The sequence below is a fragment of the Prosopis cineraria genome, unplaced genomic scaffold (assembly GCF_029017545.1).
Source record: "Prosopis cineraria cultivar Desert tree isolate PC_DT_omini unplaced genomic scaffold, ASM2901754v1 PC2, whole genome shotgun sequence".
Lineage (NCBI taxonomy): Eukaryota > Viridiplantae > Streptophyta > Magnoliopsida > Fabales > Fabaceae > Prosopis > Prosopis cineraria.
The window spans coordinates 19,262,443-19,281,436 of record NW_026555333.1 but is presented as its reverse complement, the minus strand read 5'-3'; the positions used below and the strand labels follow the sequence as shown (position 1 = coordinate 19,281,436).

The following is an 18,994-nucleotide window of genomic DNA, read 5'->3' as shown; positions in this document are numbered from 1 at the left end:
TCATGTTTGCTCTCACTATATAAGTCTCGCATATTTCTCCATCTTTATTCCTTTATTTCCTTTATTTTTAAGTACTTGCATTATAAGAAATTGTGGTAAAGGATCTCGAGAAATTACCATTTGATTTTAGAAGTCAGGTTTATCACACTTTTTGAGGACACACTCTTTTGGTACACCCACACACACAAAAAAAAAAAACAATGAAAACATATACAATAAGTGTATTTATTTTTACAAGCTAAGTCACTGATCTAAATTACTATTCCCAAACTTACCTCTCTAACTAATTTTCTTAAATTTGTATTTCGAAAGTTTAACCTTATAATATTCAAAATTCCTAAAATCACTGTCTATATCCTAAATTTGCAGGAAATCACATCTTCTCACCAACAAATAAAAATCAATTATGACGCAAAATGCAATATTAAACAAAATCATATATTGCAATGAAAAGTTGGAATTTATTATCCATATGTTATATATATATATTATGACACTAAAGGAACCTCCAAAACATCAAGCTCTAGATCATATTAAAAATGGATGGGAATTTTTTGTAAAGTTGAAGATAATAAAATGTTAGGAATGAAGAGTGACTACTTGGGAGTGGGTGGAAAAAAGAAATGGGCAACTGCAGTGTAAGAACATCACAATTTAATTAAATCAAAACTTTTGAGCTCTAATTTATGGATCGTTCCCTTTTTATTATATTAATTATTAAGCCTGACTTTATTTTATATGGAACTTCTCAGATTGTTTTAAATCCATTTACACTTGAAAATATTGTATCTTGGTAGTTTGAATGACTTAAGTGCTCAACTATCTGAAAAAACAATATAAGCTATAAAGTAGGCCCATTTGTCATATTGAAGGATATGTTTCTCTCCCTGAACAAACAACTTGATCTTGTCAACTTCTGGCTCCTCCACGAATGCTTCAATGTTGCAAAAAACAAAAAAACAAAAAGCACTTAATCATCCAGCAAACATTCGCAATGTATGTGGCTTATATATCATTTTTGTTGTAGTCTTATTTATTCTAAAGAAGCATACCCTTTTTCCATTACTCACGTGCCGATAGAATTTGAGTTTTACGGATTACATGAAATTTTCTAATAGTTGCTCTGTTGGAGAAAACAATTTATCTGCTAAAGACGAACATTTTTGTCATATTTTACTTGTATGAATTAATAATTCTTGCATATGAATGGTTGTGTTTCTCTTGTGGCAAGTAGAAATTTAAACCAATAAAGTGGAAGAGGCACATAAACTACGAGTTACAATTAATTATAGGGTGTAGTGTAGCGCATGTCATTGTCAAGCAGGGGGTAATAATTTTATTTCGACATTGAGGTCTTCATTGTACATACATGCAGCATGTGCTTGATTATGTTGCATCCATGCTAGAGATTTCTAAAGAAGAACTTTCTAAACAACAACAACAACAAACCTTGTCCCACTAAATTGAATTGACTACATGGATTGTATAACATTACTATATCTGAAATCCTTCACATGTAAACACAATCAGGACAAGAGGTTATAAGACTTATAGATTGCTCCAACAGTTCTTGTACCGCTTTTATATGTGAGGTGATATGCCAAATTTGGTTATTTGCAAGACGTCAATTATTCATGGTAGTAATACCGATTAATTAACCACAAAATAAAGAGGACAATGAAAGAGGATTATGCAAATGTTCAAATACCAGCAAAAGTGCTTCGTATTGCTTAAATAAATTACATCAACCTTGGTAATGGACTAGCAGTGAAATTATAGCAAAAGTGCTACGCTGTACCAGGCAGGATCGTCTTCTTTCGTGTCCTATTGTGTCTTTATCGATGTCCAATATAAAATTGGAATTGGCCCCATATTATAGTTTTTGCTTAAATTCCTTCTTGTTCTTTTGCTAGGTGAGTTTAAGCTGCACTTGCTCTTTAATCTTCGTTCTCCCCTGCCTCTGAAATACATGCACGGAACTTAATAAGTATTTTTATCTCATACTCTAAAATAGTCATATCTATTTCAAGCAATTTGCGACCAGTTACCAATGATGATAGTATAATTTTCTTTTGTTGCAGATGTGAAGGAACTTGATCCGACTGGAAATTTGCTTTTTGAGTGAAAGGTATGTTTTGAAAATGGGATTTTTGTGCAATTTAGACTGTTGAAGGTTGGGTTCTGACTTTTTTCTTTTGCTCAAACTTTGGTATGTTTAGGAACTTGAGCGCACATTTATAAATGACACAGATCAAAGCAAAACTGAAAACAAAATAAAGTCATATATAAGGCAGAACAGCATTTTTGTTTATAAGTACTTTTAGCTTTGTTGTGGACCAAGTTATATATTTAATAGGGAAAACATAATTTTTAGTCCCTATAATTTTATCAGATTTTACGTTTAGTCCCTATAATTTTTTTCAGTATTTTCAATTCTTATAGAAACTAAAAACACTTAAAAATAAAAAATATAGAGACCTGAAAAATATTTTTCACCCAATCTTTTTGAAACCATAAGGATTAAAAATAGTGAAAAAAAAATTATAAAAACTAAAAATAGAACTCGATGACACTATATGAATCCATGATTATGTTTTTCCTATTTAATACTAATAGTCGAGAATGGGCAAAAATTAGGGTCTCCTTGTTTGAAGTTTTGTACCAATTCCTAACAGCAAGTATTGACTATGCCCTAATATTATCCCTTTTTTCCGCCTATATATGCTTTATTGTATTGAAATGGTGAAGATAATGATATTTAAAATTTATTGATTTGATCATTGTGAACTAAATGAATAGAGATAAATATGATATATTTTTAATATTGTATCTAAATTTGGTGATTTTATGTAGGAATTGATAATAAATTTAGTTTTAGTAACTGAAAAATAAATTAATGAAGACAATAATTTAGGCTAAATTTGGGAAATTTTGGAGTGAGGACTTATTAATATTTAAATATTTTTCAAATTCTTCAAATTTATAAATAATTGTCAAGCATAGGGCCCACCTTGCCTAAATGCATGTTATGTCAGCTCACCCCACCAAGCTCGCAACCAGCGAGCTAGTCCATATTACTAGATCTATTATATAAAAAGAAAAGAAAATCTCTAACAAAACTATCAAATTTCCATTGACCAATTGAATAAAATTGTTCAACCTTTGACATCGTTAACATCCAATCACACTCACACAAATTAGAAATGTATAAATAGTTACATGATCAAAAGCAGCCTACTACTTGCAACTACTAAATATGCTTGCTGCTAATCCATAAAGAGAATAACCAATATTGATAAGACATATTCCGTTCAAACAAATGTAGCTTATTTATAAGAGAATGTTGAATCTGGATATCTTTTGCTCAACTGCAAGCAATTTTACCAAAACATATTTTATCTCCATTCATGAGGCAATTCAGCACAACATGCCATTCCAATCCTAGCAAAGCTAGCTAGAGACTCTTGAACTTTCTGCAAAACCCTCCTATGGTCTTTGTCGAAAACAAGAAGGCAAGTTAAATTAGAATCCACTATCTTAGTGATTCCTTCTGGCAATGTTAACTTGCAAAACTTGGGTAGGCTTAGATTTTCACTAGACATGCTACCTGTTGGTCTTTTCCACTGTTGTCACTCGGCCACCTTCTCCAAACTCTATAACCAAACATTAAGATTAGAGGCTATACTTATGTAAAAAGTGGCATTTTTCCATAATTTTAAGTTTTAGTTACTCATAATATTTAGTAAGTATTAGTTGCTTTCTATTACTAAACTTCAGAAAAATAAAAATAAGTACTTGTTGTAAAACACAAGTTCAACAACAAAGCATTCTGGTTTTAGCATAAGATTCCAACGTTCCTGGGGGTGCAATGAATCTTCTGGATGATCGCATTCAAAAGGACAGTCCACTGAAGCCGATAAACCTCTTCTCATTCTTAATTGTTGTGTGTGGTACGACCATGCACTACTAGCCATAGAAAGAACTTAATCTTTTCTTGTCACACCCCAAAACTTGGGGGTGACTAGCATAGGATACGAACATAAGCTCACATCATTTAAGCCTCAATTCAAGAAAACTATGATTTCAAAATGTAAATGCATTCATGATATTGGATAGAATTATCACATATATGTAATTTACATGCTAACAAAAGTTATAAATTTCTATAGAAATTTTGGAAAAACCTCCTTTAAAAATTGAACTTTCTAAAAGTTCTACTATAACATTTTGACAACCAAACTAACAACAGGGAGCTTAGCTCCTACTAGCAAACCAACAATATAGGTAGTAAATGAGGATCTTCATTATAGTTTATATAGAGCACCTAAAATATAATATATAAACTCAAGCTTTATAATGAATGGAGATTAAACACAATAATGCTCCAACTTCAACTTGGCATTAAACCCCTCAATGATCATCTGGAGGTAAAAGATCAGCTACATTATCTGAAACAAAAAATTTTCAAAGAATAACATTCCAATTACAGTTACTAGAAATAATGAAAAGTACATCAATAAGTCTTTTGTAAACTTAATAAAATAATCAATTAAAAATAATATAAACAAATATGTAAATGTAAAAACCATGAATGCATGAATTCATTTAAAATTTATTAAAATTGAACTTTTCAAAAGTTCTACTACAACATTTTGACAACCAAAATAACAACAAGGAGCTTAACTTCTACCAGCAAACCAACAATATAGGTAGTAAATGAGGATCTTCACTATAATTTATGTGGAGCACCTAAAATATAATATATAAATTCAGGCTTTACAATGAATGGAGATTAAACAAAATAATGCTCCAACTTCAACTTGGCATTAAACCCCTCAATAATCATTTGGAGGTACAAGATTAGCTACACTATCTGAGACTAAAAATTTTAAATAAATAACATCCCAATTACAGTTACTAGAAATAATGAAAAGTACATCAATGAGTCTTTTATAAACTCGATAAAATAATCAATTGAAAATAATATAAACAAATACCTCATATATGTATCAACAATTATGTAAATGTAAAAACCATGAATGCATGAATTCAATTACAATTTATTAGAAATCAAGTTCCACTTTAAACATCAACATATGTTTAAATACTTTAGGAATTATACAGCTTAATATAAAATCCAAATATGGTAAAAATAATAGTTTGCTTAAAAAGATCAAATTTTAAGAAAAATTAAGTTTCAAAATTCATTCTTTAGTAGGACTTGATCAGAACAATTAACAAACATGGATACACAATCTATGAGAGTAAATAACGAACAAACATAGATATATAGTTTACGAGGGTAAATAATTAGTCAAGCATGACTACAAGCCACGAAACAAGCACAACAAGAGTCACGAAACAAGCGCAAGTATGAAACCCATGAATAACAAGCGCAAGCATAGGGTCCATGAAACAAGCATGAGTATGATACTCACATATACTAAACTAGTTAGGATTTAACTATGGTGCGCCAAGGACTAACGGGTCTACCATTAACTGTAACATCTCGATTTTTAATCTCCTAATTTCTTAAGCTTAATTAGGATAATTAAGTAAATTGTAGTGGTGTGTAGTTAGGGAGGTATAATAATTGTATTCAATTATGTTTCATCCCTAATTGTGGGTTCGGTAAAGTCGAGCCACCCGGGCATCAAAAGTAGAAGAAAATGAAGGGTTAGTATTACTGTGCCACACACCACGATGTGGAGTGCATCTACTATGGCATACAGACACTATAAATGTGAGAAGGAGACCTCTCGGTGCCATATGCCGTAGCACGTTCAGCATCTGCCATGGCGTACAGCCCCTTTTTTGCAGAAATAAGTCGCGAATTGAGATAGAAATAGAGAGGAGAAAAGGGAGAAAATGAAGAGGCGTGCCAAGCTCTGCTAGGGTTTATTCTTGGACAACATTGAGAGTGTTTTGGAAGCTACAAACACTCAAGGTAAGTATCATGCCTCTTAATCTCTCATTTTCTTTCACATTATGAAGTTTATGGTTAAAGTTTGATAGTGGAAGATAATTTTCGATCCATATAGGTTATGGGTCCAAATGTATTGACTCAAATGGAGTTAATGGGAGTAGATTGCAATATCTAAACTTAGATACAATGAATTTTGGTATCTTGGGTTGTTGGGCTTCATAAATATGTGAAATTTTGCATTAATGTGGGTTGTTGGAAGAGTGTGATGTCATTAATGGGAGTTTAATGACTCATTAATGTTAATAAGGACTAAAGATAATTAATAAACCCAATAGATAGGTTCAAACTCATGTAAAGTGGGCATTGGACAATTTAAAAGTAGAGAAATGAGAGTTGAATGCTTGAGTTTGGCAATATTAATAGAGATTAACTTTGTAAATGTAATTGAGCTCTTAAACACCTATTTGGCTTGGGAATTCAAGCTTGGAAGCTATTATATTAAGAGATAAACATTTGACCTTTGAAAGGTTTGAGGTAATCGAGAGAACCCTACTTTAAGTAGTCTGTCAATTGATTGTTTACTGTAGAGTTGTGAACACTATATGCATGAATTGATTTTTAATGTTTGAAAGTATGATGATGCTTAATGTCATATTTGGCTTGAAATATAAAATGCAAAATTAAGATGGTTTTCAAACTATGAATATGTATATGTTTTGGGAAGATAAATGTGATATTTTGTTGAGGTAAATGCATGTTAATAAAAAAATGGATTATTGTGATAAGTAAGGATAATGTTGTGAAATGTTATTGGATGCTCACTTGGGTAGCACATGATTGTGAACCCAACATGTGATTATGATAAACAACAAATGAACATGTGAAGATGAGTTAGCATCGTTTATGGCATGATTAATGGGCGAGAGTTTGCCTAGGATTTGGGAGTGGAGAAAAATTCATATGGTATTTAGACTGCCCTCCAGTGCACGGGGGTATAGCCCTGTCCCACAGTTTGTTAAGAGATTGTCCCATAGTTTGTCAAGAGGCTAAAACCTAGCTTTCTCCACCAGTTCAACAAGGAGAATAGCTTAAAGTATGAGACACTTTAGAGATTCGAGAGTAGGGGAAGCCATGATTTGAGAATGAGTCGTGTGATCTTTGGCCGAGTCACACCTTATGATTGGTGAGCTTGGGTAGTCTAGTCACACGAACAGAGCCCTATTCAGTGTTATAGTCCACGGTTTCAGTTTGAGAAAATAAGGAGAGTATAAGGTTGGTTGATGATTGCCTATGTAAACTTATGATGTGTCACATGTGTTTGAATTATGGCAAGTCGTGTGATAATCGAATCATGGTCACATGTCTAAGTGTCTTGAGATTATGTACCTAACATGTGCGAGATAAATATATGCTAACTGGATTAATAAGTTATGATATGTGTTAAAGCGTGTTTTAAGTATTTGGTTTCATATGCATGTGTTTGATTTACAATTGATATATAACTATATAGGGTAGGTTTTACCTTGGTTACTGAGTGGCTAGACTCACTCCTTTCATTTAACACTTTTCAAACTCTAGCTCTGGTGTTGAGAGAGACAAAGCTATTGAGACCTAAGAATTTGTGTATTCCTTTAGTATGCCTCTTGTATCTATTTATTTTGTGTAATAGAATATGATTGCCAATTCTAGGGTGCATATCATTACATTTGCACTATTTTGTTATTGCAAATGTCTAAATTATATTTTGGGTCCTAAGTATTTGTTTATGAAGATGTGTGTGTGTGTGTGTGTGTGTGTGTGTGTGTGTGTGTGTGTGTGTGTGTGTGTTGATAAGGCTAAAATACTAGTACAAGTATAAAAATGATGTTTTAAACATATTACAATAGTTTTTGATGCAATGCAAGGGAAATTGCCTCCCCTTTCTATTTTTGGTAAAAAGGATTGAGGAGTGATTTTGTGTTAAATTGGTGTTTATGTGCATGTGACATGTTATACTGATAGTCTTAGGTCTCATGAGTATGATCTAGAGTTAGAAATGTCTATTGGCACTTGTAGGTTTTGGACACCCTTTTTGTGTGAAAGTTGTGAAAAATGGTCAAAATGTGTTTGGGTGTCTAACTTCCTGGTGTGACTTGTTTTGAAAGTAAAACCTATACCATTAGCTAGTTTATAAAAAAAGCTTTCCGTAGACACCTAGATCAAGTCATTCGAACGTTGGACAGAGAATCAGGACGCATCAAAAGTTCCCTGATTTTGTTGTTAAATGACAGCAAAATCTACTGTCATTTACACGCAACACACCGCGACACATAATACCTGAGCCACGGCATGTGGCACGTGGCATAGAGAGCAACAAGCTGCAACGCAGCTTGCACAAGCCATGTGGCACAGAGAGCAATAAGCCGCAGCGCAGCTTGCACAAACCGCAGCGCATTGCCCTATTTCACAACAAATGAGTTGTTTTTTTCAATTGTTTTCATTCTTTTTCACTCCTCCAATATATCACATGCTTCCGTAACTTATTTTTACTCTAATATAAGAGATTTTGATTGATTTAAACTCATTTTGATTAAAAAAACTTGGGATCTCTTGAATTTAAACTAAAACTTGGTAATCACCTTTATGTGTTAATTTTTTGATTACCATGTGTTTTATTGATTAATTGTGGTTAGAGAGTGAGATTTTACATTAGCAACTAGCGTTCTAATTTCATCCCACATTTTAAATCAAATATGCATGGGCCTAAAATCAATATATTATCTCATACATATAAATTAAACATAGCAATTACTTTCAAGTATTCATTTGAATAATATAATTCCAGCTATTTTTATACAGTTCATTTATAAAGAAAACATTTTCAAGTATAATAGTTAATAATAAAATTAAACTCATAAACTATTAAGTAAGACTAAATTAAAATATTCTATCATTCGTTCTTGAGGAATCAAAAGAATATATAAATAGAAGAGATTGCACATGAATATGCTCAATCAATATTTTTTGTTTTAAGAATAAATTTGCTAAAAAGTTATTGGGAAGCTATTTACTTACCTTATATATTCTCTACATCCTATAGTTTACTTCTTATCACTTCCTTTCAATATCCTCTTCCTCTACACATCATATATAAATATAAATAAAACTTTAATTAACTTCCCATACATTATATAAATTTCTTTCCACAACTAACACAACCCCAATCGACTAAAACCATTCAAAATTATAAAACACCAAAATTCATACATTAAAAGTTTCTCCAATCATCATTCTTTATCACAAATTTCCTTCATACTACTTTAGTGATAACTAACTGTTTAAATGAGATGATCCTCTCTTAGCTAGACATTTCAACAAGTACCTAATGTGCATCAATTCCTAATTCATTCAATGGAGTTTCTTGACCCTCAATCATTTACCCAGTATTTTCCAGCATCAACGTTTTTATCATACTCTCAAAACCGTATCCCATCAAGAATCAATTAAGCTCAAATAAATTTCAAGTACACTATCTTTATCTTGCTCATTAGACTAAAAAATTTTCAGCTTGCTAAAACCTCCTTCCTTACTCAAATGCACACAACAGAGCAAAGAAAGACCACAATCTCACCGCTTAAGCACACACTAATTGAATGACAACGGCAAAGTTCCTCATATCAGATCAGTCATGACAGAGCAAATGAAAAAGAACTTGGTGATGCATAAAATGGAGGATGAGGAAGAAAAAGGAGCAGATGCGGAACAGAATGGAAGAGGAGGAGAATCCAGCAATAGCGACTTAGCTCCTCCTCGCATACACTCGCCAAAGATCAGAAGAAAAGAAATTATCGACGCAGAGGACGATGCTGAAACGAGGAAGTGAAGTTCTAGCAACGCAAAATGGAGAAGGAAAAGAACCTAACGCACCCACACGATACGGATGGACGAGGAAGATTCTAGCTTACCCATGGCTTCTGGCGATAGAATAGACGAAGGAGAGGAGCTGTGGAGGCAGAACGGTGGTTTGAAGAAGTCTCTCAAAATCTAAAGGCTTGTTTGATTGTTGTTTTCATTTTTTGTTTTGAAAAGTTGTTTTATAAAGCAATTTTAAAAACTGGTTTTGAGAACAAATAAAGAAAAACTTGTTTGGTAATAATAATCTAAAAATAATTTTATAAATTTATAAGATGGATGATGCTTTTTTATCGGGACAAAAATACAATATTTGTCATTAATAAGAACAATTCTCATTTCTTGTTTCACACTTTTTTCTATTAAAAAAAAAGAACAGAAACAGTTAATAATTGTTTTGGTTTTCTTGTGTTTAAAAACAAAATTAAAAACTGTTTTCAAAACAAAAATTAAAAAATCATTAACCAAACAATTTTTTTATTTTAAAATATTAAAATAAAAAAACCGTTTTTAAAAATAATAAACAAATTGACTCTAAATTACTCATTTCCTCTTTCTCGACTAAAGATTACACCAACATAAAAAAAATGAAGATGTAAATAAATCTTGTTCTTTTTTAAGTTAAAGGGGGTAAGTACTAACGGCTTGAGATTACAAGTAAGATCGAACCCACGACCTTCCACTTATAAAGGAGTTTCCATGCCACAAGGCTATAAGGCCATTGGCAAATGTAAATAAATCTGATGTGGTGATTGTTTTGTTTATTTTTTTGGGGCAAAATGATAATTTCCAAAGGCAAAGATTAAAAAATATAGACCCCTTTGTGCGCACTAAAAGGTTTTGAACTTAGGACTAGACAAGTACCAAGAGAAACACCACTAAGCCACTAATATATTTTATTAAACCTATTCAAAAATATATATAAATACAATCAAAATAACTTATCATTATTTTGAATTTAAAAAAAAAATTCCTACATTGTTACATTTCTAGTACATTCAACCTCCAAAGCATTTTCCAGATGTTCTCCATTGCTTATCCATTACCTGCAAGAATAAAGTGATAGGCAGATTTAACAGGTGGCTTCCACAAAAACATATCTTCACCTCTCTCCTCACAGGAGGGTGTGCACAAGTTATTCAATCCACAACAGTAGGTTCAAACCACTGTCTCAATCTCTCCTTATCCCATTCTCCCCAAGGTGTCATGTAATCACAAACTTTCTCATGAGATTGAATGAATCCCTCTATTCTGGGGTTGCAATCAGCAAGCAGAACTTGCATTTCAGACCAATCCTCAAACCAAAACGAAGTAGACTTCCCATTTCCAACCTTCTTTCTAAGATCCAGCTTGAAATTATTCCATATAGTACATATCCCTCACCAAGTATAGGAAGAATTCCGTCTCTTGGTCACCACAGGGATAGAATCATTATCGCACCCATAATTGCTTTTGGAAGTCTTCCACTAATAGATTTTCGTCAAGTAAATTAAGTAGTGGAGAAGACTTCCAAAGTTGACTAGCTAATCCTTAATTAATTGGCCTAGCAAATTAAGATGTGAGTATGTGACGCTTGCTTCTTTTAATCACTTGGCCAAAATGAGTTGAACCGATTCATTTATTTAATTTAGTGGGTATTTAGTCCAATTTAATAATTTCCACGAGACTTCTTCCAAGCACTGGGACCCTACAAGTTTTGGGAGGGCCAAGTCCTCACTCTTGTCTCTGACTTGGTCCACTTCTTTCTGACACTTCTATCCTCATCCTCCAACTTGCTTCCCTTCCTTGTCGGCAACCACCCTCAAGTTTTTAAGCCAAGTCTTAATGAGATCCACCACGAAGCTGAAAGTCTTGCGAATAATAAATTGTATTCACACACACACACTTTGTTATTATTTATTATAATAAATTATTTTTCAGTCCTCATGATTCTGCTCTATGATGAATATAAAGCTAACACCACATGTCCATTTTTTTTTAGTATGTGTGTTCCTTCTACAGACTGGTTTACCACAGCCAAAATGATTCCCAACATTTTCATCATCAACATTTTGCTTTGCCTAGCTTCTCATCAACCTGCGTTGCCAACTAGAGCTGCCCTGGCCACTAGGTTAGACTCAGAAACTGATAAGCTTGCCTTGCTTGCTTTGAAGGATAAGCTCACCAATGGCCTCCCAAAAGCTTTGCCTTCATGGAATGATTCTATTCACTTTTGTAAGTGGCAAGGAGTTTATTGCAATCGCCGTCACATGAGAGTCTTTGCTTTGGACTTAGCAAATCAAACTTTGGGTGGGACTCTGGCACCAAGTTTAGGTAACTTAACCTTTCTTAAATTTCTTCGTCTTTCTCGTAATGGATTGCACGGTCAAATTCCCAAACAAATTGGCCATCTGAAACGATTGCAGCATCTCAACTTGGAGGGTAATTTTCTCATGGGAAAGGCTCCTGAAGAGTTGGGAAACTGTTCTAAACTCCAAAAGATTTTCTTCCACAAAAATAATTTGACTGGGGAAATTCCCTCATCATTTGGTTCTATGCATCAACTTAATCTGTTAGCTCTTGGCGATAATAAATTTCTTGGTTCTATTCCACCTACTTTGGGAAACCTTTCGTCATTGGAGGGCTTGTATCTCGCAGAAAATAATTTGGAGGGAAGTATACCTCAATCTCTAGGTGGGTTGTCAAATTTGAAAGGGCTCTATCTTGGTGAAAACAATTTTTCTGGTATAATCCCATCTTCACTTTATAATCTTTCTAGCTTAACATATTTTGACATTCCTTACAACCACTTGTCTGGAACCATTCCATCAAGTATAGACCTTGCTTTCCCTAATCTACAATATATTAATGTTGAATACAACTTTTTGACTGGAACAATTCCATCTTCATTATCCAACATGTCCCAATTGCAACTATTTGATATAGCCCATAATGATTTTAGTGGCTTACTCCCTACCACTTTGGGCAGATTGCAGAACCTGCGTAAGTTCTTTATTCATCAAAACAATTTTGGAAGAGGAGATGGTCATGATTTTGATTTCCTCTCATCATTAACAAATTGTAGTCAGTTGTATTTGTTGGACATTGAAGATAGTGGATTAGGTGGCATTTTGCCAAATTCAATTGGGAATTTCTCTTCCGGCCATATTGGTATACTTGCTATGGGAATGAACCACATCTCTGGAAGCATACCTCATGAAATTGGGCAATTGACTAGCTTAATTTACCTTGATTTGGAAGAAAACTTCCTTCAAGGCAGTCTTCCACATTCATTTGGAAAGCTTGAGAATATTGGAAAAATATTATTGCGTGAAAACCAATTATCAGGAAAAATTCCTGATGTTTTTGGAAATCTTACCAAGTTGTATTTTCTTGATTTGTTGCATAATAACTTTGAGGGAACCATACCAGTTAGCCTCAAATTTTGTAAGGGTATGCAAATCCTATTCCTAAATCAAAATAATTTGACTGGCTATATACCAAATGAAACATTTGAACATCAAGAAGGCTTAATATTTCTGGACATGTCATCCAATTCCTTGACTGGTCCACTTCCATCTGGGTTTGGTAGCTTGAAGCATCTGGTGGAATTGCATGTTGATGAAAACAAGTTTTCCGGTGATATTCCAATGGAACTTGAGGGATGCCTAGGACTGTCAATTCTTAATATGAGTGGAAACTTCTTCGAAGGAAGTATTCCCTCATCCTTTGGTTCATTAAAATCTCTCCAAAGCTTAGATCTTTCCAAAAATAACTTGTCAGGTGCAATCCCGCATCAACTAAAAGATCTTCCGAAATTGACAACCTTAAACCTATCTTATAATCAGTTTCAAGGTGAGGTTCCAAAAGGAGGAGTGTTTGATAATATCACTGCTATTTCACTCACAGGAAATGAGGATCTTTGTGGTGGAATACCTCAACTTAAGCTGCCAACATGCCCAAGAAAGCAAAAGAAGCATTTCAAAATCACAATCATCATGACTATGATAAGTTGTGCTCTTGCTATCTTGGCAATTTTCCTCATTATTTATATGAGGAGAAAGCAAAAAAAGTTGGTATCGTCCCCATCTCCTCAAAATACTCATTTGAGGGTTTCTTATAGGGAGTTATATAGTGCAACAAATGGATTCTCTTCATCCAATTTGATTGGCACAGGAAGCTTTGGTTCAGTATACAAAGGAACTCTTCACCACTTTGAAATACCTATAGCTATAAAGGTGCTAAATCTTCAAACACATGGGGCAACAAAGAGTTTCATTGTAGAATGCAAAACTCTTGGCAAAGTGCGGCATAGGAATCTTTTGAAGATTTTGACTTCATGTTCAAGTGTTGATTACAAAGGCAATGACTTTAAGGCCATTGTTTTTGAGTTCATGCCTAATGGGAGCTTGGAGAATTGGTTGTCAGCAAAAGAACTTAGTGAACCTAGAAACTTATATATGAATTTCACACAAAGATTGGATATAGCTATTGATGTGGCTCATGCTTTGGATTATCTTCATAATGATTTTGAAGAGACTATTGTTCATTGCGACATCAAGCCAAGCAATGTTCTTCTTGGTGCTGATATGGTTGCACACTTGGGAGACTTTGGATTAGCTAGGCTTCTTCATGAGATTACAAGCTATTCTGGTGAAGGTCAAACTTCATCCTTTGCAGCAATTAAAGGTACTATTGGGTATATTCCTCCAGGTAAGACTCATCTTTTTATGTTGTTGATTCTATTTTTAGCAATTACTTTCTTTAAAAGAAACTAAAAAATTTGTATCACAGTAAAAATTATTATGGAAAGAGGTCACCCTAAGAATAACCTTGAGTATTTATGGGTTTTCTTAACGTTCTAAAGAATTAATGTTTGGTTAGAGTATGGAGAAAGTGGCCGAGTTACAGTACAAGGAGATATTTACAGCTATGGGGTTCTCATGCTAGAGTTGCTCACTAGAAAGAAACCAACAGATGGCATGTTTAGTGGTGATCTAAGCCTACCCAAATTTTGCAAGTTGGCATTGCCAGAACGAATCTTTGAGATGGTGGATTCAAGTTTTCTTGTTCGATTCCATAAAGATCATAGGAAGGTTATGCAGAATTCAGACGTGGAGCATAAAATTCAAGAGTGCCTAGTTAGCTTTGCCAGGATTGGAGTGGCATGTTGTGCAGAATTGCCTTTTGAACGGATGGGCATTAAAGATGTTTTATCAGAGTTACTTGCAATTAAGAAGAAGCTATCCACTTTCAACATTGTCATATGAATTAGTTGCATGACTCTTATGAATAAGGGTTTTTCTTTATATGGAGTTGGCATGTTTAGCGTTTGTAAACAATAGCTAGCTTTAGAATGTAACTCTCGGTGTGTGTGTGTAAATACGTTCGTATGTACGCATTTCTACTGTGTAAAAATTGATTCATTATATAATCTTATTTAATTTAAAGGTTGTTTTACAACAAAATCCCATGAACATACACTATTATATAAAAACATCTTATATGGTAGCCACCAAGCTCTCGATGGCATCGAATTTACGACGATCAAGCAGTTCAAAAATGTTCTAAATCCATGACAAAGAAGACAGCCTAAGGTTGAGATCTATTACATGGAATTGGAGGCCTAATGCAATGATAGAGCTCAAAGTGGACTAACCGTCAAAGTGATATGCGTGATTCATTGCGGAATCTCAAATCCAATAACTAGCTAGTTAAGTGCGTACTTTGATACAATTTTTTAGGGCTTATATATATATATATATATCAACATGATCGTGGCCTCTGATACAATTATGCACTTTGAGGGGGGGAGCCCATAATCATGCATATTTAGAAATTGGAATGGGAGTGAGTGACATAGAATGTGCGTACAAAACATACATTTGAGCCTTAATTCAAGAAAAAAATTTCTAGTTTTAAAATGTAATTATATTTATACTAAAATTATAATATCCTTAACAGTTTTCATATTAACACAAGTTTCAATATTTTTTTAAAAGTTTTGATAAAATCACCTCTCTAAATAGGGCCTCCCCAAAAACTTTACAACACAATATTTAAATAAAATAAGATAACAATCAGGAGCTCATCTCCTTCCAGCCAACAGATAAAGTATATAGCCAAAATAAAGACCCTAACTATGCGGAACACCTAATCACTTTTTAAAACATAATACATAAATTTTATAATTATGTCAAAAAGAGATATTTACAAAACAAATCTCCACCAACTATGACCTATGCGGAGCACCTAATCACTTTCAAAATATAGTAAATAAATTTTATAATTATGTCAAAAAGAGATATTTACAAAATAAATCTCCACTCAATTGAGCAAAAAGTCCATCAATGGTAAGAAGGATGTACCATATCAGCTGCACTATGTAAGAGCAAATCAAATACTTTCCAGTGAATAACATCCCAAAAATAATATTTAAAAGAATAAAAATAAATAATTTGCAACAGTTACGAAAATTAAAGAAAAAGTAATTCCATATAATTAAATTAGTAGACTTAGAATAAATATATATAATTTATAGATAATTAAAAAAAGAAGATCAAATTCAACTCTCCAAGTTACAATCTCAGTCTGAGATAGAGTTATATAATTAACCTTCCAAAATCATGTACAATCAAATAATAGTTTGTTTAATAAAATAAATTTAAAATAATAAATTTTCAAAAATTCACATTTTAACGGAGACTTTATCAGAAAGATTAACAAATGTGGACAAAGAGTTTATAGGAATAAATAACCAACAAGCATAAACACACAGTCCACGAGGGTAAGTAACTAACAAATATGGCTCGAAGTCACAAAACAAGCACGGTAGGAGGTCACAAATAACAAGCATAGCAAGAAGCCACTAAACAAGCACGGTAAGAAGCCACGAAACAAGCACTACTTTTAACAAGACTAACAGAATACCAAGCTAACAAGGATTTAACCATAGCATGCCAAGGACTAACAGGACTACTATTAACAACCAACTTTCTGACTGAATCCCACATTTTACATCAAGCATACATGAGTCTAAAATCAACATATTATCCCTTTTCAAAATTATTCATCAAACCCAACATAAATGAATGCATCTGTATATAAATCACATGCATGAATCATAATAATTAATCATCCCTTTTATGTAAACCAAACATTATCAAATATAACAAGCGCTTTCAAATATTCATTTGAAAAATTATAGTTACAACTCTTTTTATAAAACCTATTATAATGAAGACATTTCTAAGTACAATAGCCAGCAATAAAAATGAAAATCATAAACCGTTAAGGAAGAATAAATAAAAATACTCTACCGTTTGTCTTGAGAAATTTTAAAACAAAATTATATAAATAGAGAAGGTGGCCTGTGAATAGGCTCAATTAATATTTTAAAAAAATGAATTTGCTAACAAATCATTGGGACGTTATTCAGTTATTTGCCATGCTCCCAAATCTAAAAATGTACTTCTTTCAACTCTTATAAAGTTTCTCTTCTTCTCAACAGCCTATATAAATATATATATATATATAAATTAATTAATGGCCTTAACTTCAATCAAATAAATTCCTTTCCAAAATTAACTCAAACCATTATATAATTAACTATATTAATTTTGGAGCTTTAAAGCGATAATCTACACATAAAGATTTCTCCCTAATATTTAGTCATAATTAACTACTTGATTAGAATACAGTTTCCTCCTAGGCCTTTTTACTTTTTATTTTTTACAAACACCTTGAGTGTACCAATGTTCAAACAATTCCCAAACCTCTTGCTCTTTAAATTCCCTGTCAAAAGGTTTTCCTAAAACAATATTTGAACTAATTAAACTTCCAACTTCCACTAAAGAGAATAATTATCTCCTAATAATTGTTTAATTAACCATAATATATTCTTCACATGTATCTTACCATTATGTGTTCAAACTCACACTTAGACATTTTATCGAATACCTTAGATGCATTCAGAAACCAAATCACAAAACAATATTTTGGTTTACAAATTATCAACCATATATACAACTCAAAATTCAACCAATCGCACACAAAGGCTTGATAATCAAATTTCTTCACAATACTCATTTTAATTTCACAAATAATAGCACCCACGCTAGTTATGTTTCTCAAGATATTTAATGATATTTTAAAAAATATATAATCAAGTAAAACTCTTCTTACAGTCATCTTATCAAACACCTTGCAAGCATTAATACCCAATCATTATACCAAGCTTTTTTTTTTTTTATAATTCAATTTTCCTTTCCAAAAATTTTGATTACCAATATTTACACTATCCAGGCTTCCCAATCTCATTCCTTCTACACAAACCAATTAAACTCAAAGAAAATTAAATTTAATGCCTTCTGCCAACAGTAATTCAATATATATGTATATGTGTGTGAAATTATCTACTAATAATATACTCCTAAATTTAAGTTTTAGCTTAATCGAACCCCAATTACTTCCCCAATCATGCACAACAACAAACAAGAAAGAAACACTTAAAACTTCAACCATTTATCACCTATGACCTATGCACAAACAAATAGACCAAGCAAGGGGAACGAGAGGTGAGATTAACTCACCAATAGAACAATGATAGAAGAATAGAAAAGGTTTGATGCTTCCCACAGCCACACACAACCCGATGGCAACGTTTGAACCAGTGAGAAACAGAGGAACAGCGTCACAGGGGAAATGGGAGGACCAGCAAATCGGACCTCCAACCACGACAGAAATCATTCCCACTGCACGATATTGAAGCACTTAGAACGAAACTAACAGAGGTGAAGGAAGAACAACCGAGAGACTGACAAAGCCTCCATGGCAGCGAACACCAGCGACGCAAAGCAGGGGAAAATGATGAACTCCAACGTTCCTACACAGCAGCACAGCGGAGGAGGGGAAGGAAGGCTCCTCATTCACAGTCGCCGGCGTCGGTCAAAAAGCGAGGACGGAGAAAGGGGAAAAATCTGAGCTCTCTCTCGATGGATCTGGAGAAACCGAACAACAGAGAAGAATGACGAATGTGCGTGTTTTATTTCAGATTTCCTTTCCTTTCTTTTTTTTGTTTTACAAGGGTATAACAGCAATTTTGCGATAGGCAGAAGCAAAAAGAAAAGGAAAAACAAACAAAAAAATTGCATCCCAAGAAATTGCGATCACATAATCTAATAATTAAACACTACAAAA

General features: G+C 33.1%; 1 protein-coding gene and 1 long non-coding RNA gene across 2 annotated transcripts; one reads left to right on the top strand and one right to left on the bottom strand.

Moving 5' to 3' along the window:
- Positions 1-10,780: 10,780 nt before the first annotated feature.
- LOC129303234 (uncharacterized) lies at positions 10,781-18,835 on the bottom strand. The gene is made up of 2 exons (XR_008591439.1): positions 18,388-18,835; positions 10,781-10,863 (listed from the first exon to the last, which is right to left on the bottom strand). It is a non-coding gene; the product is annotated as an uncharacterized LOC129303234 (long non-coding RNA).
- Positions 11,816-15,246, top strand: LOC129303233 (probable LRR receptor-like serine/threonine-protein kinase At3g47570). The gene is made up of 2 exons (XM_054942399.1): positions 11,816-14,509; positions 14,681-15,246. Exons 1-2 carry the CDS (start codon positions 11,839-11,841, stop codon positions 15,064-15,066), a joined length of 3,057 nt encoding a protein of 1,018 aa, XP_054798374.1. The 5' UTR covers positions 11,816-11,838; the 3' UTR covers positions 15,067-15,246.
- Positions 18,836-18,994: the final 159 nt, after the last annotated feature.

Coding starts and splice junctions, on each gene's coding strand:
- LOC129303233 (XM_054942399.1), top strand. CDS start 11,839: ATGATTCCCAACATTTTCATCATCAACATTTTGCTTTGCCTAGCTTCT. Junction 14,510..14,680: donor TATTGGGTATATTCCTCCAG/GTAAGACTCATC, acceptor ATGTTTGGTTAG/AGTATGGAGAAAGTGGCCGA.